Genomic DNA, 23,199 nt, shown 5'->3' with positions numbered 1-23,199 from the left:
GCTTCGCTCATTCCCTTCAGAACGACGCAGAGTCGACCGCAGTGGAGTGTGGCAAAACAGCCGGAGAAAGAACCACAACGGGGGACCATCTCGTCCAGGCGTTCACAGACAGCGTCCTCCTACCATGGTGGCGTTTCTGATGCAAAAGTTAAAAGTGTTGATGCTTGTGCACTAGTGGGTCATTAATGGGACCTTCGCTACTGTCAGCTGTCAGTGCGGTGCTGAAACTGGTTCCGGGTAGACACACCCCTATGCCTGGGGCAAGATCTGCGCAAATCCGCAATTTTTTGGTGTAAGAAATCCACACATGCAGACGAGGCATTGCTCGTTAAGCTAATTAGCTTGGCGGTGTCATGCGGTCACCTCAAGCCTCCCGAAGATTTGGTGTTGAGCGTGATTTGCTGGCCTGATCCTGCCACCAACCACCAATGTTCCCGGGGATTCAGAAGTCAAACCCCCGCTCAGCAGCAGTGCCTAAACACAGAGGAAGCGAACCGAACACAGGAGGGATTTTACTCCATATATTTTCTGGTATCAAAGAAATTCGCAGGTCTGAGACCAATTTTGGACCTCCGGATGCTGAATTATTATATCTCCCGATGACCATTCAGGATGCTGACGGTGCGTCAACTTCTGGAATGTATACAACCAGGAGATTGGCGAACATATAGCCATCTGATGGATGCCTACTTTCACATTCCCATTCTACCACGTCACAGAGTTTATCTACGCTTAGCAGTGGGGGAGCACTGTGAGCAATTCAATCATCTCCCGTTCAGGCATTCACTGGCTCCAAAGACGTTCTCCAAGTTTGTGGATGTAGCTTTGGAGAGGGATCAGAATCCTGACTTATCTGGATGACTGGTTAATTCTGGCGTCTTCCAGGGAGGAGATACAAAACTACACAGAGATGGTTTTGTGCCATATCAAACAGTTGGGATTTGTGGTGGACTGAAAAAAGAGTGTGCTACATCCCTGCAGACAAGTGCAGTATCCAGGATTGTGGTTGGACTCACAGTCCAGAGAAAGTATCTTCTCTCAGATCATCAAGGTAAGGGACTGCTCGTGAATGAGAGTGATGGACGTCATGTCGGTGATGGGTCTTATGTTGGCGGCACACCCAGTGGTGAAGCGGGGGTTGTTGCACACGACACAGTTACAGAGGTGGTTCCGTCGTCGCCGGGTACACTCGGTTTGGAACAAGCGTCTACTGGTATTGTCAGAAAATGCCCGTGAAGATTTGGAATTGTGGGATCCTAAAAGTCGGCTCTTGAAGGGCATGGCCTTTCCGGTTTATTCCGTGTTAGGTTCAAGTTTTCACAGACACATCTCTAACTGGCTGGGGAGGTAGAATGGATGAAGACAGAGCAGGAGGAGCATGTCACCAGGAGAATGCTGTCTCTAAAGGCTCACCATATTCTGGGATCGCTAAATATAGACAGTATAGACGTTCCAGATGGTTCCCAGATCTGGTCAGGTTGTCAGTAGGATCTCCACGGTCAGTCCCAGATTGTACAGAGGCCTGACAAGCAAGGGGGACCATTCAGTCTCGGCCGATCATCTGACAACCTCCGATGGTTTGGATGTTGAGAGAGTCAGATTAGGAGAGCTGGCTCTGTCGGCGATCAGGACTATCCAGAGCTCCTGAGCCCATTCAACCAACAAAACTGACGCTTCCAGGTGGTATGTGTTTGAGGGTTGGTAGGGGGATTCATGTATTTACCTGCGCTCTTTCAGCTGTCTTTCTCCAGGAACTGTTTGAATGTGGTCGGGGCCGATGACACTTGGAGTGTTTGCCGCAGTAATCACAGTAGGACATGAGGGCTTTTGTTGTTATTTGGCCAGAAGCCATCCTGTGATCAAAAGGTTTTTGCATGCAGCGCGCAGAATTAGGCCTCCGGTCAGGAGCATTGTTCCACCTTAGAGTCAGTCCAGTTGGAAATGTTGTCATTGAAAACAGCAATCATCGCGGCTCTGGTATCTACCTAGCGAGTGAGTGATCTGACCGCCCTTTCGGTGGAATCATCTGGATGGACTGGACTCTGTCACGCTTCGTCCTAATCCAGCTGTTAGACCAAAGGAGACATCATCTTTTAGGTCTAGAGTAATTGGACTTCGAGCTTCTTGTCCCCAACCCCATAGGGATGAGGAGGTAGATCGCTTGTTGTGTCACTTGTGCCCAGTGCAGGCGTTGGATTGTTATTTGCATTGTACTGAGCCTCTTCAGCAGTCGAATAGACTGTTTGAGTGTTATGGCTGTCATTCAGACGGAAAGGCAGTGTCAACTCAACACCTAGAACACTGGATTTGTGGACCCATCATCAAGGCTTATAAAGCAACAGGGGCAGTCCTGTTCAGAGTGTGAGTGGAAGACAGCATCTTGGTCATCTGCTTCTGCTTTTGTGAAGGCATACCTGAGGGATATGGCTTCAGGTTCTGTGGCTTATGCAGTTCTGGATAGTGTGTGTCCTGACAGTCCCTGTCCCTGGGCCATGCTGGAAGGAAACCTATCCCTACGGACTTTGCTGATGTGTAAACTGATAGCGAAACCCATTGGAGGGCAAAGCACATATGACATAGAAATATTAGTTGCCTGAATGTAACTTCAGTTCCATGAACAGGTGGGGATCCCTCTGACTATTTGCCCAGTTGGGCCCTTTTCTCTGTGCTGAGCTTGGAAGGAGATGAGCAGCGGATAAGAGATGGGTTATAGGGTGGGTGCGCCTACTTGGGCAGAGACGCAATTCAAACAATTCTCAGGCGCGAGGCAGAGGGATATAGCCAAGAGGGCTTCGCACGTATTCATAGAACTGAAGTTACATTCAGGCAACTAATATTTCTTGAAGCGCAAAGAAGTTGTCTGTTGCTTTGATCCACATGACTGGCCAGAGTGAGAGGCCATGGTAGCAGTTTTCTCCTGGGTTCAAGTGCCCAACCTCCTGCAAGTGCTCATGTTCGTTTAGCACCCATTATCTCAGACAATGAGCAGCAAAAGCGAGACCGCGCAGAGATTGTGATTTGTGCACTTGCAGCAGTGGATTTGTACAAATATGTACTTCCCGTGAGGCTCTAGGAGGATTCCTCAAGGATCTCATTATCATTGAAACCCTATGATTGAAATGTTGTCTGTCTTTGCGTCGTGACGTGTGAATCTCTTAAGCATTTTTCATTCATGCATGCTACCTTGTTGCAGGAAGTGTGCTGACTCTGGTGAAGAACACAGATGGCTCCACATCAACATGGACCCCCAGAGAGAGTTCCCTGTAGTAACCTCCCACTTTGCCTGCTCCACCTGAGTATTTGAAGTTCATTATCGCCTCCAAAGTCTGTAAGAAAGTAAGTGGAAGAAAAGCCAGCATGAGTTACAGCAACCACAACTTCAGTGAGTATTGGTGAAAGAGATTGAGCTGGTACACTGGTGATTGGTTATTACCTAGGGAGTTAAGCTGAAAATGTACTGTACCAGACAAATCCATGTGAGAACTGACATCTTGAGGAAGGTAATCCCCTATAAGGATGTTTAATCCCTGAAGCTTGAAACTTCTATAGAACAGACTCAAACATTGCTAGTCTGTGTCTTTGATAAAAAGAAGAGAATGACTTCCCCTAATGGATCTGGCTAATGTACGTCTGTTCTTGAGTCATTCAAGTTCAAAGCAGCGTTCTACAAAGAGAGCTGTTGTGATAATCACAGCACGATCCCACTTGAGAAACAGTGATAGTCTTTGTGACAGACAAAATGGAATTCTGCAGTGCCATCTTCAGTGTTCAGAACTTCGAGCTGCCATCCTAAATTGTATCACATCAAAATGCATTTTCACTGCAGACTGTACTGTAGCCAGTTTTTTGTCATGAGAAAATCATCAGCATGTATTAATACATTTATTTCTATTCCACTTTACAGCCCAATCTTGTATTCTTGTGAGGAAGTCAAAAAGAGCAGAATAATGAATTAATATTTTATTACAGAGTCCTCCACCAATTACAACTGTATTCTCTTCACAGACGGATTACACTATTTTAGTACATTTCACTGTAATCAGACAGACAGACCAATTTGGTTTTATCATAGTTACAAATGCAAACATAGTTCTAGTTTCTCTGGAGCCACATTCTTGTGCTCTAGTTTTTACAGCAGTAGTGAATATTTTTGGATTCACTACGTGTCTCCATCTGACGACTTCAAAATGTTGATGATCATGTCCCTCAAATCTCAATCACTATCATTTCCCCTGTGTATGTATTGTTGATAATGCACCATTCATGGTCCACCTCTTCTGATGTTTGCTGGATCAATGCTGTACGACCATAGAACACTACTCTCAGCTCTCAGGGACAGAAAGGAATTTCACTGTGATTGCTACTTGTTTCTATCTTATATCTTATTTTCATCATTTTCATGTCCTGGAGTGGTCCTTTAAAATGATACTTGGCTCTTCTTGGAATATCATCAAGACGAGTCATCGTTGTCCTCCGATTATTCGCTTTGGCCTTTGCCACTAATCTTACAAATGTCTCCTGCCACCAATGGTTTGCATTATCTGGTCTTGTGATTCCACTGCATAACTGCATTGTAATTGTTTTTGTGATTCTAGTATTTTTTTTTTCTTTCAGGAGGGTTCAACGTTATGTCATGTACTGTATTTATTTTTTTATTTTTTTTATTTTGACAGTTCCCACTCATTTTGATACTTCTTCCTATATATATATATATATTTATTAGTTTATGCGTAGGCAAGCATCATCAGTGAAACAAGATAAAAGGTTACATTTTCCTAAAGCTATAGTAAGAAGCTCATTGGAGAGACCACTAAATTTTTACAACCAAGTAATGCAATTCTGCCGAACAGTGATGCAGCCGTGACCACCTCACCAAAGACCGAGTCAAGACCAAAGCCGTAAGGGGTGACAGACAGTACAAGTACAAAAGCAAGTACAGAGCACAGAAACATTAGACTATTTGATATACTGCAAAGTTTATTAACATCTAACTGTTGATGAGAACAACCTGTCTGCAATACAATGAGAGAAATAGTGATCCTAAATGAAAACAGTTTGACAGTCAGACAGCATCAGCCAGTGAGAAGAAAATGTGAGTATATACTGTATTCATACATCGTCAGTTAACCATCGCTAATGTACAGGCAGGTGGTAAAATGCCCCACCAGAGAGTAGAGCATGCTGGATCACTGTTACACATCACTGAACAATGCTTATAACATCCTCCTACGAGCAGCACTGGGACTCTCTGATCACCTGATGGTTCATCTTGTTCCCACATACAAGCAGAGACTGAAGTTTGCAAAGCCAGTTGTGAGGAGCATGAAGATGCGGACCAGTGACGCTGTAGAGGAGCTGCAAACATTTATGGAGACCACAGACTGTGAGATGTTCAGGGACAATAATCCAATAATCTGGACGAGTATGAAGACACTGTGACTTCATGGATCAGGTACTGTGAAGAGTTCATAGTTCCAACGCACACCAAGGTGAGTTATGCAAATGACAAACCTTGGTTCATAGCGAAACCCAGCCAGATTAGACGGGAGAAGGAGGCAGCTCGCAATAGGAACTTCTACGAAGAGTTCGTATTCAGAGGGAGCTGAAGAAAGCTAAAGCCACATACTCAGACAAACTTAGGCAGCGGTTCTCAGCTAATGACTCGGCTGCAGTGTGAAGAGGGCTTAAGGAGGTAACGAACTGCAGGCCAAGTGGCCCCCCCACCCTTAACAACCTCGATCTTGCACAGGACTTGAACAACTTTTACTTAACTTCCACTTTGAGCAGTCATTTTGCCCCAACAACTCTGTGGTCTCATCCCCCGTCATCCCCCTGTTCCACTTTACATCAAAGGACTGTGGCGTCTCATAGTGACAAAACAAAGACGAACAAAGTATTTTTTTTTTCTTTCGGCATCTCCCTTCAGGGGTCGCCACAGCAGATCATCTTGCTCCATCACATCCTGTCCTCTGTTTCCTCTTCCCTCAAACCTGCAAACTTCATGTCTTCCTTCACCACATCCATAAATTTCCTGTTTGGCTTTCCTCCCGACCTTCTGCCAACCTCAACATCTTCCTACCAATGCACTCCCTATCTCTCCTCTGTACATACCATCTTAGTCTAGCTTCTTTGACTTTTCTCCATAACTTCTGACATGTGATGTCCCTCTGACATACTTGTTCCTGATCCTATCCATCCTGGTCACTCCCAAAGAGAACCTCAGCATCTACATCTCTGCTACCTCCAGCTCTGCCTCCTGTCTTTTCCTCAGTGCCACTGTTTCCAAACCATACAACATTGGCATGACCACCGTTTTGTACACCTTCCCTTTCAACCTTGCCGACACCTTTTTGTCACACATCACACCTGACACTTTTCTCTAATTATTCCAACCTGCCAGCATCCGTTTCTTCACCTCTTTCTCACACTCTCCATTGCCCTGGACAGTTGAGCCTAATTATTTTAAACCCCCCACCTTCTTTATCTCTGCATCCTGTAACTTCACCTGTCTACTTGGGTCCCTCTATGAAACATGAAAAAAAAAATGGACATCCAATTCTTGACCGTATCCATTCTTTTATGTTTTGCAGACCCCCAGACGCACTCCTAGCTAAAAGCCTGATCTGTGGTTCTCTTTTTTGGCATTTGGCATGAAGCCAAACCGTTGCTCACATTTGTTAACTTTCACTACCTTTGTCTTTTGCTGGGCCTCCCTGTGCTCCTGTCTACTCTCTTCTGTTCTCTCAACCTACCACTTTTTCTTAGCTAACCTCTTCCTTTGTACACACTCCTGCACTTCTTCGTTCCACCACCAAGTCTCCTTATCCACTTTTCTTCCAGATGACACACCAAGAACTCTTCTACCTGTCTTCCTGATCACCTCAGCCGAACGTGAAGATGAAGAAAGTCAATGACACAGCAAAGACGAACTCTGTCACTGACGTGCCACCCCCTCCACTCCCCCCTCCTTCTCTTGACATTCTAGAGCAGGCTGTGGTCACTCAGATCAGGAAGCTGAATCTTTGGAAGGCTGGGGGTCCAGACAGAGTTTCCCCTGTCCTGAAGAATTGTGCCACTGAGCTGGCTCCACTGTTCATGGACATCTTCAATGCATCCTTGGTGTCCTGTCATGTTCCAGCCTGCTTTAAATCCTCCACTATTATTCCTGTTCCAAAGAAACCTAGGATCACAGGACTGAATGACTACAGACCGGTGGCACTGATGTCTGTGGTCATAAAGTCCTTTGAGCCATGAGCCTACCTGAAATCCATCACTGCTCCCCTTCTGGACTCAATGCAGTTTTCCTACAGAGCCAACTGATCTATAGGCGATGCAGTAAACCAGTCCCTTCATTTCGTTCTGGAGAATCTGGACTCCCCAGGAACCTATGCCAGGATCCTGTTTGTGGACTTCAGCTCTGCTTTCAACATGATTCTCCCAGCTCTGCTTGAAGTCAAGCTTCGCCAGCTTAATGTGCCTGCAGTCTGCTGGTGGATTACGGACTTCCTGATCAGCTGGAGTCAGTGCGTGTGGCTTGGGACGACCCCTCAACATTGGGTCTCCTCAGGGCTGTGTTCTCTCCATGGCTCTTCTCCCTGTACACCAACTGCAGCACCTCCAGCCACCAGTCCGTGGAGCTAATCCAAGTTTGCGGATGACACCACCATCTTTAGGCTCATCTCAGATGGAAATGAGTGGGCTTGCAGGAGGAAGGTGGACTAGCTGGTCTCCGCTGGTGTGCAGCCACAACAACCTGTTGTTGAACGCTCAGAAGACAGTGGAGATGATCATGGACTTCAGGAGAAACACATCTCCTCCGTCCCCTCTCATGTTGGCTGGTTCACCCATTTCCATTGTGGACTCCTGCTTCCTAGGAACCACCATCACCAAGGACCTCAAGTGGGAGCCGACCATCAGGTCCCTCATCATGAAGGCCCAGCAGAGAATGTTCTGCTTGGGGCAGCTACAAAAACTACGACTGCCGACGAAGTTGCTGGTGGAGTTCTGCACTGCCATCATCGAGTCCATCCTCACATTCTACACTCTATCACCGCCTGGTACAGCAGCGCCGCCTCCAGGGACAAGGGCAGATTGCAGCGCATTGTGCGTTCTGCTGAGAGGGTGAAGGTTGCAGCCTGCCACCTCTTCATGACCTGTATGTCTCCAAGACCCAGAGACGTGCAGGTCGGATCAGAGCAGATCATTCTCACCCTGGTCATTGACTGTTTGTCCCTCTTCCCTCTGGCAGGAGGTTACGGTCAATCCAGACCAGAACCTCCCGTCACAAGAACAGCTTTTTCCCCTCAGCCGTCAGATTGATTAATTTGTAATCTATTTATTTGTTACTTCTATTATTTTATGTGATTTTATTTTGTTATGTTTTTGTTCATGTTAGCACGTTGTTCCGAATCACTTTCCTAGTTGGAGGGATTCTCACTGACCATGGCAATAAATCTGATTCTAATTCTGAAATAAATATATCTGATCCAAATATGAATTACATTTTGTCCATATCGTCCAGCAATCAATACAAAATTTAAAAAAAAACATTTTTTCTGAATGCAATACTGACAGAATTAACAAAAATTAATAACTGCCAATTTGGCAAAAATTAATAAGTACAATAAAAACAGGTAAACATCCATGATGATTATGTCGCTCCTCATTACTGAAATACTTTAGAAAAAGACAACAGAGATATACGCTGTGTGATGAAGTACAAAATCAGTGTGAAAGAGAGAGGGATGTTTTGTACACTGCAAGTTGAGTAGAAAAACTCATTTGGCTGTTCACTAGAAGTTTCATACCTCACCAGACAGCTGTGGCAGCTATATATATCTATATCATAAGTGAAGAGAGCTGTACAGCCATTGCCAGAGCCGCACTTCTAAAAATAGCACCATGCCAGGATGACAGGCAGACAGCCAACTCTGTTTCCACTGGATTTCATTAGCCAGCAATCTCTGCATACCCCAAAACAGATTTCCTAAGATGCTATTGCAATGTTTGTATCTGAAAAGGAGAAAGAATACTATCAATCTAATTAAACATGCAACTTGATGCCATCTTTGAAGGCATCATTTGTGAACAGGCAAAGAGATTTTGATTTTGAAGAATTGACAGTTTTAGTGTGCAGTGAGATGCAGCTGTTTGACAGCAGCTATTAGCAGAGACGGGCTGAAGGTCTCTCCCAGACCAATGACAGTGGGCGTGGTGAGGCAGAATGATATTTCATCCCCTAGGCAAAGCTTGTATCACATTATCTAATGTAAATATTTCAAATCATAGTGAGTTCACTATGGAGCATCATCATGATGAGGGACTTGCTGCATCAAGAAACAACAATTGAAAAACCTGTGAGTCAGGAAAGTAGGATCACGGGAGGGAGGTCTACAATGCCAAATTACTAGTAAAAAAAAGTAAAAGTATATATATATATATATATATATATATATATATATATATATATATATATATATATATATATATATAAGTGCACCAAGACACTGATTGCTTATTCAAAAGGGTAAAGTGAAAATGCAAAGTTAACTATTGTGATGTCTGACTACTGAACCTGGTTCAGATCCTGCACCTTTAGAACACTGTACTGTTCAGGCTTCTTAAAGTTTTCATCTCCATCTGTTAAGTAGACATCATAATTCCCGCCAGATTGTTTGCCAGTAAAATCATTTAGTCAACATGATCTGTTTCGCACTGTGTCAAGGTTGGCTTAGTCAAATTCCTTATTAACCTTTTCCAGCACTATTTTATAAAATATAACATTTATACGTCAGATACTAGAGGCACTTAACTGTCTTTACAGCTGAACTCAATAAAGGTCGTTCTCCATCAAAGTCTCTGAAAAGTGCTCAGCTATAATCTACTTCAAGTCACCCAGACACACAACTTCACAAAGCTCACTCAAGTATACTCTTTTAATCAGGCCAGACAGCTTTGACATGTGATTATCTTTAGAGGAAGCAAGAGTCTGTTCATATTTATGTTGAAATGTTTTATACTTGTCAAATTCCACATTCCCATCATGTATCAAAAGTCTGGAGTTGAAGATAAACTGCTGGGAACAATACAGCAACAATGAGTCATGCAGCCGGCAGCCCACAATACAATACTACAGAATTTTGTGGAGCCTTTTCCGGAGCACATTCTGAAATTAATCACGCCGGGGAACAAACCAGCCAAAATTATGGCAAGGCATAAATACTTAACATGAATAGTTACACTTGGGCTATTTAACAAAACTAACTCACAGTGCTATAGTGATTTAATTGCAAACCCTGCGTCTAATTCAGGGGTGCCCACACTTTTTCAGCTTGTGTGCTACTTACAACATGACCAAGTCCAAGATGCTACCTGCAATAATAATGCAAAACACACACACACACATATATATATATATATATATATATATATATATATATATATATATATATATATATATATATATATATATATGTTTAAAATATATACACTACCGGTCAAAAGTTTTAGAACACCCCAATTTTTCCAGTGTTTTCACAGAAAATTATGCCGTTTAATGTCTCATTGCACTTAGACGTGAAAGCATAGTACAAATAAGCAATTGGAGTCAAAAAAGAAATGATGGAATCAATTTTCTTTCACCTACTCTACGCCGTACAAACTTCCTGCCTGATGAACCGAAGATTTAAAATTTGGATTCATCAGTCCATCAAATCTTTTTCCAGTCTTCAGTCGTCCAATGCCAGTGTTTCTTGGCCCAGGTAAGCCTCTTTCTGACTTCTTAGCAATGGTTTTCTTGCTGCAACTCGTCCAGTCAAACCCGCAGCTCGAAGTATTCTCTTCAGAGACAGAGACTTGCTTACTACGACCACTATTAAGCTGTGCATGAAGCTGTTGTCCTGTGAGCCGCCTATCACCCATTTTTCAGTGTTACGATGGTCTGTCTCTCTTCCACTGTTAACTGCCTTTTTCTTGCCTTTTCTGTAGCAACACACTACTTTCTGCAGTACAATACTGCTCAACTGATGCTCACAAGGGTATGGTACCACATTGTGTTCAAACACTGCTTTTATGCTGACAGAGGGACTTGTTAGTAATCCAGCAAACGTGGAACACCTGTAGGAATTAGGAGCACCAGCTTTTTAAGGCTTGGTCATCCTCCGTTGCTGCAGGACAGCTATCAATTGTTAACCCATTTTGTGTTACTGTTCTGAAATGTACTCTGTTTTTCAGTTTTGGGTAACCTCTGGTATTCGCTTCATTCACCACTTATTGTTGTATCATTTCAAGCTACTGATCGGACTTGAGTTACTTGAATTGCAATAAATAACTGGAAAAATTGGGGTGTTCTAAAACTTTTGACCAGTAGTGTGTGTGTGTCTTGTATATATATATATATATATATATATATATATATATATATATATATATATATAAAACCAGATGGCCACAGTTTGCCGACAGTGGCACAAGAAACATGTCAGAGCAGAATCACACTGTTGCACCAGTGTGCCTCGTTATCTACATGTTAAACGTGAACAAAATAAGTATCTCAAACAATTGCACTCACCAATCGCTAAGCCTGCGGTGGCCACCTGATTAGAAGTGGCTCCGCCTGGTCATCTCGCCAGTGTAGATGCCGGGGAAATACAGTGTGATACACGCTGGAATGTCACCAAACATCTGTGGTTCCATTGCACTGAAGCTAGTTTGACTATAAATGTCCTCATATGTTTGAGCCACAAGCTTTGAGAGTGAAAAATGAGTAGCGGTTAGTCCTGAAATGACGATATATGAGTATCCAATCACAGGATGCGTACAAGTCATGTTCAACGTGAGGCCAGCTAGAAGGCCTCGCTGTCCCCAACTTGTGATTTGATTGGATATCACAACTATCCATCAACCATATATGTCTGTTCCTCTGAGGGAACCTGCGCCTGCACTGCTGCTGCTGAAGGACTAGGACATGACGACACAAGCCAGCTGAATTGTGACTGGATGAAAACTCTAACCTGGAAAAACAACACTGGGAAATACTATGACATGATTATGATTATTATATATACTACATATAGTATATGTTGGGGAAATACATTAAAAATGAAATTCACTTTTGTCATAAATATGCTCATGATTTCTGGTTATGTTAGGGCAGCAGAGAAGGCTTTACAGGCCCCGACGGCCCGCCACAGCATATTGGTGTGTCTTGCATAACTGCATGAACCCAAATTTTTTACCAATTGAACTATTTTTTGCCCTTACCTTAATCTGATGACTAGCACTGAATGGCATCAGCGAAGGCAGCATAGTCCGGACAGTAGCTGCTGATAGCCAGCCTCAAGCACACTTCCATATGATTATTAGTCATAGTAGAGCAATATTTGCATGTAATAATCTTCATGTGGGAAAAGTCAGACTCACATAAATAGGTGGATACAAAAAATGCAGTCAGGGAGGTGGCACAGTTCCTCACATTGGAGTACTTTTCTTCTATGAGTAAGTTTCAGACTTGTCCATGAGCCCTGGACTTCAACTCAATGTCAGCTTGTAAAGTGAAAATTTCATTCTCCACTTCAGACGAGGACGCACAACTAGGAAAAAGTCCTCCTCCCATTCCTTATGGAAGTGGTAGGTTTTAGGCTTCTTGCTTGGACCGACTTTGGCACTCATGTTTCAACCCTTCTGGAGGCTAGCTGTGCAACACACTTGCTCACTTGAGAAGCACAGTTTCGCACACATGCATACTATGACAACCTGAATGTCAAAAAGTGGTTTGACGTCAGATTGGCTGACCTGTATGTCAGTCACAAGACAAACGTCTAAGTGCGGATTGACGGTGGCCTCTACTTTTTAATACAATGCGATCTACGCACACTCCCTTTGCGACCGACTGGCCGATCGCGATCGACGTATTGGGTTCCCCTGGTTCAATTGGAGTTGCGAATATATCAAGGAAAAACTATTACTTTTACTGTAGGTTGCCACAAATGCCAAAATATTAAGGGGTCAACAAAACCCAATACAACCCAGTATGAGTTGTTGACTCATGAAAGTTACTTGGCTTTGGGTTGGCCACAGAATCGTTTGCATCCTCTCTAAAGAAAAGGAGACGCAATCCCACTTATTTCAACAATAAGATTACAATTAGGGATGCCACATAAGTAACAGTATTGGCACTCCCACCAATATGTGTACTCATACTCGTACACGTACCAGTCAGAGAGAAGTGGCGTAAATTCGTGAAAATCTCACGATAAAAACCTATGTCTAGACGTCATTCACATTTTACTGTAAAAGAACAGTTGAGACTAGTCAGGTTTTCATCTGAATATGTGTTGTACTAGTAAATTAATTGAAAATGCACAAAAGCAAAATGTGACTTTATGCGTGTTTCCATATGACATTTTGCGATTATTGAAAGGAGAGAGTGCTCTCTCTCTGCTTAAACTCAACAACACAGTCGGCTTTGTATTAAACGACACTCACACAGAGCGGCACATTTTCTGATCCAATCATTTTCCATGCCACATTCAAAAAAGTGCTCTGTAGAAATAAAGCCGTTATATCAGTCCACACGGATCCACTGGAAACAATCTAAGATGATGCCAGGACTGTAGAGGCGCTGTAATGCTTGAGTAAAACATAAGACAAGACAACATAAGACAGCACAAAGCATGTGCACAAGAAGCTTGTCAGCTAAAATTGACACTACTGTAGAGCAAATTGGTCACTAAAAGAGATGTTAGTGTTTAGCGATGATGTGGTTAAGCTTTTGCTACAAGGGTCAGAGAAAGTGTCCAGGGACGCGTGTTTCAAGCAGTTCTGTGGTCACCGGGTTCCTGCTCCATCTACAACACGTGACTGGCTTCTCTGTAAAATGTGTGCTCCTCACATGTCCGAAGCACGTCTGTCGCAACAATGTTTTGCTGCTTATGATGACAAAGTAGCAGAAGATTTTGTGTTAATATTGACAATATATAAAATACTGACAAATCTGAATGTCTTTGACCAGCTGATTTATGACGCGCTACAGCGGCACTGCAAGCAAAATGACTCAGATACTGGAAGATTTTTTTCATGATTGCGGTTTTAAACATGTATAATTCAAGAAAACGCTCAGAAATAACATTAGTTGCTACAGAGGCTTGGATTTTAGTTGATGATCTGAGCTACCCCTTGCTAAATGATGGAACACTGTATAAGTAAACCAGTAAGCAGTGCCAGGAGCTTAGTTATTCTGTATCAGTGTATGCAGAGATTGTCCAGGCTAAACTTTAAATGTTAAAAGTGAAATCTGTGATAGTGATGCCACGTTTGTGCAGGGAACACATGCAGAGAAAATTTAAAAAAAAATCAATCATTTTAAAATGGTTGTTAATTAATTGCTCGTCTCAGTTCTCTTATTGGCAAGTATTCAAATGAAAAAGATTTTGTGGACAAATTAATGCTTGAAGGCTGTTAAACGAAAGAGATGTTACATAATGGGTTGATTTCATAAAAGAAACAGCATATCTAGAGAGCTAATTTTCACTTATACAAATGGCAAAAAAATATTTTTGTATAGTAAGCACCGTATTTTCCGGACTATTTTCTCGCGGTCTGAACCCTGCATCTTATACAACGATGCGGCTAAGATATGGATTTTTACAAGGGATGCTCCAATCGATCAGCCACCGATTATCAAAGGTTGATCTCTGCGTGATCAGTGAATGCAGATCACTGCCTGTCATTGCCGATCAAGCATATTGCCCAAGAACTAATCATTAATTTCACAGAGCCAGATGACCAGCCTTTCTCAGGTGTCGTTTTAAGACAGAATCGACCGAATCCGCTGCTGTTCTGTGTGTGTCAGATGCAGCGTTCTTAGGCCACCTGAATCTGAAACTTTTGCAAATGTCCAGAGTGGGAACTTTCATGAAAGAGGTTGAAGGCAGCTGCTTCCGCTGAGTGCTCTCCCTGTCTCTTGGAGTCAGTCTAAAGAGCAGTCATGCTGGCAAAAATATTGAGCTTCGTCACATCAAACCAATGACATCACTGGCGTTTAATTTACCTTTGAAGCGCTCAAATTGAGCTGTTTTCACCTGCGTGTCTGCAGCTCTGCCAATAGAGACGATCTACTGGAGGGTGAAAACTGCTTTTTGAACACTTTAAATGTAAATAAGATGTGAGGAGTTCATGATCGAAGTTCAGAACATTGCAGAGATTGTTTCATGAGTCAGTGTCGATGCTGGACCCCCTTTTCAAAACTAGAACTAGAGGATCGCTAGAAGTGATCATTATGCATTTTCTGCAGCAGAGACAGTAACAGTGCACCCGCAGCTTATAGACCGGTGCAGCTTATGTACAAAAAAGATCTAGTTTCGTTATTAGATTTTGTGGGTGCGGCTAATATTCTGGTGCGTGAAAATACGATAAACACCTTAGTGTGTACTAAATTGTGCTCAGTGGAGCACAATTTAGTACACACACTGTCTTGCGCAATTACACATTCACCATAAAGCTTTTGCTCTAACAAAAAAACATGTTTATGACATATCTCAACGTAGCAGTTGGACACAGATGTAGTCTATTTGCCTGAAAGAAATATGATTCAGCAGTTTTAAGTAGCAGTTTGCTTAAACCTCTCACATCTGCACCTGCCATCACAAAAAGCTGCTTTTCGAAAAGCACAATTTTTCAATCTCCACCAAAAACTGACATAAGTATACAGCCCATACTTGAGAAACATTCTTCAGAGAGACTCACACATGTAGTGGACACAAATAGTATGCAAAAAAACAGAAGGTACATTACCTTGACATGGCTGTATTCTGCTTTGCCAGACTCACTGCTGCCTGACTTGCTCTCGTTCCTGGTTTTAAGAACTTGTCGCAGTGGACTTGAGATAGGTAGGCCAGTCACACTGATACCATCTGAAATGATATCACAAAATATTGGAGTATCTTGCTGTACTGGAATGCAGACATACTTCACATACAGTCACACTCTCTCTATTTGAAATCAATCTAGTGTTGCTGTACAATGCATATTCCTTGCTAATGTCAAGAGTCTTGAGTCAGCTTTAAATAACCGGCTTCACCAGTGACAACCGTGAAATTAATCCATTTCTGGAGGCATATATAATTAAGCTCAGCACACCAGACCTTCATTTTTCCCTTCAACTGTTGGAAATATTCAACCACAGCCCACACTGCATCATCAAAAACCTGAATCCTGAAAAGGCACAAGCTGGAAGCGATGGAATCCAACACAGTTTAGTGTTGGATGCAGCAATACAAAAGGTCTGTAAACACCAGTAAGGAAACAGCTGCTTGTAATCACCTCAGGTTTGTGTCACAAGTTCACAGGAGCAGATAATCCTGTCGTCAAAATTGCTGTTGTTAATTTCATCATATGGTGATGATTACCAAGTTGTGCCACAGAGATGATCGGCACTGCCTTAGCTGAGACACAGCGTCATGAATTGGAATCAGGCATTTTCAGTGGGTCAAGGCCATGTAAACATCATCCAAGTTTCCAAACAACAAGATAAGAAAAAGCTTTGCAGGAACTAATGATGTTCCTGATAAGACCAGGTCACTTAAGACGTTTGACATCAGACATTTGACACCTGTTTGAGTGAATTCTACTCAGAATTTTGTTGCTGTAATTACTTAATGGTAAGCAAAAATATTTTGTATTATTTCTGTCTTGATTTATTGACATATTTATTCGTCTATATCGAGTCATGGTAATTAATCGGATACATGAGGCAGAACGCATACGAAAGGATTCTAAAAACACATTACAAACAAAGCAAAGCAGCCAACACTATGGAATACCTGTTTTGAAAATGAGACAAAGTATAAGTGATGACTTTAATGCTGACATTACACAAATCATCTATATCAACAGGCTAGCGACTCTGCCTGACGTACAGTCACTGCAGAACACTGTGCACTATATTACTCCCTAATCAATAATCCAGCAGTCTGAGGAGGAAAGCAGGGAGCAAGGCACAAGCTCAATTACTTAAGCAGTACTATGTATGGAGACGGAGTGTTTTGAAGTCTGAGACACTTTGGTGCGGTTAGAGGTTTTGATTCTTGGAAAGGCACAACTTCCACAAAGTTGAAGTGGATAAGTGCATGAAACAATTGTTCACAGTCAACCTGTGAATGTGGTGGTGAATAAACCAGGCACTCTTTGTGACATTCAATGTGAAACAGGAAACTACAGAAATTCTATATTCGTCTATGTGTCAGGTGAACTATGAAACTTGAAGAAAAGGGGAACATCTCCTGAAAGAAATTTTAAAAATTGTAATATAAAATGGTCATTGTGTCAATTACTTGTATCAGTACTCGGTATAGGCAAGTACTCAAATGTCAGTACTTAAACTTATTTTGCAAAAAAGTGGTATCAGATCATTCCCAGAGAGCATGAATAGTCACTGTCCCACCTAAACAGCTGACTCACAAACTTGCCTTTGGTGCTGAAAACAAGGGCACAGGGAAAAATCCTACAGTATTAATATTAAAACTATTAGGATTGTTTCTGATATTTTTAACATGTTGATCATGACATGAATATGAGCACATTTGCATTCACTGCATTCATTACTTTCCACGTGTAACTTGTTGTGTTGTTGGGTTGCACATCCACCACTATTAAATGTACTGTAGAGCTACAACTTCTCTTCACACTCAAGTCCAATTAACTATATAGTTGATGTGTTGACATCAGATCTTTCAGTGGAATAGTACCCACTCACCGTCGTTAAGGTCGTGCAACAGGTTCTCCTGGCCAGAGAAGTCCAATTTGACATTGACAGTGAGGTTCAGAGTCACAGACTGACCAGACTTTAAAGGCAGGTGAGATAAAACCTGGTCCAGGTCCCAGGACAGAAACTCTCCAAACATTTTCTCTGCACATAAAAGGTGAAGGACAACAGAAATCAAACAAATGCAAGACCATAAAAAATACTAGAAACTGGCCGATAAAAGGAACAGGTTGTCAGGTGGTGATTTTTAAATTGTACTTGCACACATTTACTGAAGTGATCGATTTATCTTTCCACTTCACTGCCAAATGATTCAAATTGTGTGCCGGAGGCATCTACCATTTGATTCACCATGGAATTTCAAGTCAGTGATATATCTACCACAGGGGTCGGGATCCTTTAAGTCAGAGAGAGACAAAAAAAACCACATATATGAAAATATAATTCCATGAGAGCCAAATATATTTTTAATACTGAATGAAACAACAATATATAAATATTGCACATGGCAGGCAATTACTTTTGGTGGTCATTTCGGCCCACCATGGTCACACAAGTCCCAAAAAAAGCAAATGAAATTTCCCCATACAAACAGATGTGAAAAAAATGACTGCCTGTCTGCGCTCAAGCAAATTTGAGGCTTCATCCTGTTGCCATGTGGCCAAGACTTTTCAAAGGAGAACACTTGAGGGTATCTTAGGTTTCGATTTGAGGCAGGAAGATTTTCAGCAGTGATTACAATGGGAGCCAATCGAGAGAGTGATGACACAACATGGTTGGGTGCATTAGACCAGTGTTTTTTATCATTATCTCACCAGTCATAATACATTTATTTTACCCACATAGAAAAAAGAAAAAGCTGTTATTTTAAAATAATAAATGAGTATAAATCAATAACAATAAAAGTTATTTAAGCAACCAATTTCACAATGTGAGTGTGACAATAGGTTTTTAGTATTTCAATAAGACATATTTAATATTGGCAAAATCTGTAGCATGAGAAATTTACCTCTGAAAAATGACATAATGGAGTCAAGTAATCATTGTCCTTGAAATAATACAATATTGTGGAGGCTTTGATGCATGGACAATTATATTATGGTCTGGGAGATGTGAAATTAAATAAATATGTAGTTCAAGTTAAGCAGAAGCGAAGTAGCAAAAAGCAATATCCCAAAGGAATGCACAATCAAATGAGTCAAGCAAAATGCAAGGTACTGTATTTTGAGAATTGCTTCATGAGAAATGAGACTTTATGAGACATTGAAAACAAAACATTCCAACGAACCTTTAGTGTTGGTGATTTTAGATGTGACCTCGAGTGTCTCGATGTCCACAGATCCAAAATTCTCCAGAGTGACAGTCAACTGCTGGCTTTCTCCATTGTACAACTGAAGAGCCACGGAGCTAGACAGCTCTTCTTTAGACTGAGGAGTAATGGCCGACCTGTTGGAGAGGAATAAGAAGAGAAAAACATTTCATACCTGCTTCTTATGATCTTAGGCTTTGGGGCCTAATAGCATTCTCAGAGTCATTATATTATATAAACAAGTCCCATATACTAGCTACAACAGCTACTCAGGTCTTCTAAATAAATGAAACGAGAAGTACGAACTGTTACTTTGCAGTATTGACTTGTTGAAGACATTGATCAATGATCAAAGACAGCAGCTGGACGTAAACAAATAAGAACATCACACATCATCACTGCAATTCAAAGCTAAAATCCTACTGTGAAAGCACAGAGGTGTGAGCATTTGTTTGCCAATCGGCAGCCTCGTGTCTGCTGAAATCTTATACTTACATGACAGAAATAGTAGTTTTTTAGCATTTGGCTGTCACAGTGATTTACAACATCAATGGGTCATTTCACCTTTTATTTCCTACTCATAAACAACTCATCATTCTTCCACTCTTCTTTTACCGAGACTCTCATTGCTGTGCTGTACATACAGATAAATTCAGGCATCACGCAGGAGATACTTTACTCAATTCTGTTCCATCACTAATGATTCTGGGTCAGGGGATTGCAATTCCCTCAAGCCTGCTAACAGTGTGCGACTCCACAACATTCATAAACCAGGGTGGGGATTTAACCTACACAACTCCATGGCACCCCAATGATACTTAGAGCAAAATATGTCTCTCAAGGTTAAGGAACAAGTCATCTGTATGAGACTATCAACTATACTCAACGGAAGGTCAAAGGAAGGCGAACCTCCCACTCTTCTTCCACACTGCTGCTCCTTACCACAGTGCCTACGTTCAGCTCAGTGAGGGTGGGAAGTACTGTATAAATTAAAATAAATTAAAATTATGTATAGGCAACAGCATTCAATGGACAGCAGGCAGTCAGGTTTTCTTCTCTTTTTTTCACTCATGTGAGATTATCATGTTACTGATTGATCACGTCATTTGTTTTGTCATTTTTGTTTGTTTTGTTATTAGAGGCAGCAAAACACTTCAGATAAAAGGGATAGATGCAATGTTTTTATGTGAAAAAAATGAGATGGTTAGTACGTATCACAGTAGTGGAATCGGCATTACACCTTAATGACATATCCTACCTGAGGTAAGATCACAAATACATGTTCCAATAACTGGAGTTTTACTTAAACAAGAAATATTGTCATAACTATGATGCTAGTTTTTAATCATGAGAAGTAACTCTACCCAAACACCATAAAAGTGCCCATTCCCATGATGCAACTTATGTTATGTGGTTGTTTCAATGTTTCCACTTTGCTTTAATATGTTTGATTATGTGAGAATTCATCTTTAAAAAGAGATCATTATACTGAAGATGTTGCAAGTCTCATTTAAGCCGTGGTAGTGTGCCACCATCGTTCACATTCAGCGGAAACCACGTTGTTTTGTTCTGAAGATGGAGCAGCCTGAGCCTTTACAATTAGACAGGTGTTGTGAATTTGCCAGGTTAGGCTGTAAAAGGTAGTTTGTGGTCTCTTTAAAAAGCATGAAACACAAACCTTGGCAATGAAGTGCTCAGCTGCAGACGAGGAAGAGACGGAATAACCTCCACTAAACAACCACTGCTTTTCACACTGGGCAGATTTTCCAGCAGACACTCACTGGTAACACCAAACACCGAAGCATGATAACCTGCAGATCAAATCAGACATTTTATTTAACACAAAATTATTTGTTGCAGACTACTACGTAAGAACTTGAAAGCCAAATAAAGATAAGTCTACCATTGATCGCAATGTTGCCGGAGGTTTGAGGAATCCCAACAAGGGTAACTGGGTAGAGGCCCGATTCAGCAGGGAGAGACAGGGCAGCAGGGAGGGACTCAAACTCCACTCCAGAGGTCAACAAACCCTGAGCACAGGATCAGGAGCAGATTCAACAGTTAGCACATTAGTGGAACAGAGTGTCTTTCAGTAATGACACAATTTCCGCAGATATTTTGAATATTTTGAATACACAAATAAACATTGTTTCTATTCAATTACCGAAGTCTGAGTTCACCCAAGTAAAAACTTGAAATCAAGAAAAGTGGTGCAGTGAGATACTGAAAAATAAGGAGCCAGGTGGAAGTTTTTGATTTATTTACAAGTAATGAAATGCAAATGGCAAACTATCCTACTGAAAGATACAGTTGGTACAGCACGGCCGTATTCAGAATATAACGAAGTCAAAGCATAAGTTGCATAAGATAATAAGGGACACAGAACAGAAATATCATGATCATCACAAAAGGCCATTACATCAGTGTTTAAATATATTCATGGTCAATCATGTGCGTGAATGACGTGAAGCTTCTCACTAAATATAAAAGAAAAACAACGACGATTATCAGTGGCAGTAACTGCTGCAACAGAAACAAGTTAGCTTTGTATGAATAAGCAATCAAAATTATTCACATTCCTAGCACACTGCATGACGCAAGCTGGGACAGAATTGTGGCATCACTCACTAGCAGCAGACACTACCTCACACTGAAGAGAGGCCACACACTGATGGTGGTCATTGTCCAAGTTTGCATGCCATGGTGATTCGTAGGAATCACGGATAATTTTTTTTTTTTTTTTTTTTTTTTTTTTTTTTTCATATGCGTTTCATCTTACGCCGGACCCAATCCCGGATAAATGCAGAGGGTTGTGTCAGGATGGGCATCCGGCGTAAAAGTTGCCAAACTAAAAGATGCAGATCAGACAAATACCGGATCAGTCGAGGTCCGGGTTAACAATGACCAGCATTCATTGCTGTTAATCAGCATGGTGCTGATGGAAACTGGACTACTGTAGGTTGAAGACAGAGAAGGAGAGGGGGAGGCGTGCCAATATGTCAGTTGATGAAGGCGATTAGTGATTGCAAAGAGATAGTGGATGAGAGTGTGGCCAGACAACAGGATGGTGATGTGCAGGATGACCATGGTGGTGAGGAAGGTGAAGAGGGCAAGGCAGAGAAGAAGACAAAGTGGTGGAAGCTGAAGGAGGAAGAGTCTTGTGTTGCTTTCAGGGAGGGATTGAAGCAGGCTTTGGGTGGCCAAGGACTTCCAGATGACTGGACAACTACAGCTGAGGTGATCAGGGAGACAGGTAGAAGAGATCTTGGTGTGTCATCTGGAAGAAAGGTGGATAAGGAGACTTGGTGGCGGACCGAAGAAGTGCAGGAGTGTGTACAAAGGAAGAGGCTGTCTCTCCCACTTCTCTCAAGTGGTACATTGAGAGAACAGAGGAGAAGCCCAGCAAAAGACAAAAGGCGTGAATGGCCAAACAGAGGGCCTATGAGGACTTGTATGTGAGGTTGGACAGTAAGATGGGTGAGAGAGATTTGTACAGGATTGCAAGGCAGAGAGATAGAGATGGGAAGGACATGCAGCAGGTTAGGATGATCAAAGATAGAGAGGGAAATGTTTTAACTGATAACAGAAGTGTGTTGGGAAGATGGAAAGAGTACTTTGAAGAGCTGACGAATGAGGAAAGTGAGAGAGAACAAAGAGTAGAAAGGGTGGACATTGTAGATCAGGACGTAGCAAAGATTAGGCTGAAGTGAGAAGGGCATTGAAGAAGATGAAGAGTGGACAGGCTGTGGGCCCTGATGACATACATGCCTGTGGAAGTGTTTAGGAGAGGTGGCAGTAGACTTTTTGGCTAGAACATTTATCAAGGTCTGAGAGTGAGAGGATTCCTGAGGAATGGAGAAGTGTGCTGGTGCCCATCTTCAAGAACAAGGGAGATGTCCTGTGGCAGTTACAGAGGCATTAAGTTGATGAGCCATTCGATGAAGTTGTGGGAAAGAGTAGTGGAAAGTAGACTAAGGGCAGAAGTTAGCGTATGTGAGCACAGTTTGGCTTCATGCCAAAAAAGAGCACCACAGATGCAGTGTTTGCTTTGAGGATGTTCATGGAGAAGTACAGAGAAGGTCAAAAGAAGCTCCATTGTGTCGCTGTGGACCTGGAGAAAGTGTACAAC

General features: G+C 42.0%; 1 protein-coding gene across 2 annotated transcripts in view; it reads right to left on the bottom strand.

Annotated features, from left to right (window-relative positions):
- Positions 1 to 23,199, bottom strand: part of trappc9 (trafficking protein particle complex subunit 9) — an 88,046-nt gene that overhangs the window by 34,364 nt on the left and 30,483 nt on the right. For both annotated transcript variants that reach the window (XM_053863960.1, XM_053863961.1), the window contains 6 exons: positions 20,974 to 21,100; positions 20,749 to 20,881; positions 19,050 to 19,207; positions 17,753 to 17,905; positions 15,793 to 15,911; positions 3,184 to 3,326 (listed from right to left, as the gene is read on the bottom strand). In XM_053863960.1, the coding sequence (XP_053719935.1) occupies positions 3,184 to 3,326; positions 15,793 to 15,911; positions 17,753 to 17,905; positions 19,050 to 19,207; positions 20,749 to 20,881; positions 20,974 to 21,100 (833 nt within the window). The remainder of the gene's footprint in view (positions 1 to 3,183; positions 3,327 to 15,792; positions 15,912 to 17,752; positions 17,906 to 19,049; positions 19,208 to 20,748; positions 20,882 to 20,973; positions 21,101 to 23,199) is intronic.

Source organism: Synchiropus splendidus, chromosome 4 (assembly GCF_027744825.2).
Source record: "Synchiropus splendidus isolate RoL2022-P1 chromosome 4, RoL_Sspl_1.0, whole genome shotgun sequence".
Taxonomy (NCBI): Eukaryota; Metazoa; Chordata; class Actinopteri; order Syngnathiformes; family Callionymidae; genus Synchiropus; species Synchiropus splendidus.
This window is presented reverse-complemented; position numbering and strand designations above follow the sequence as displayed.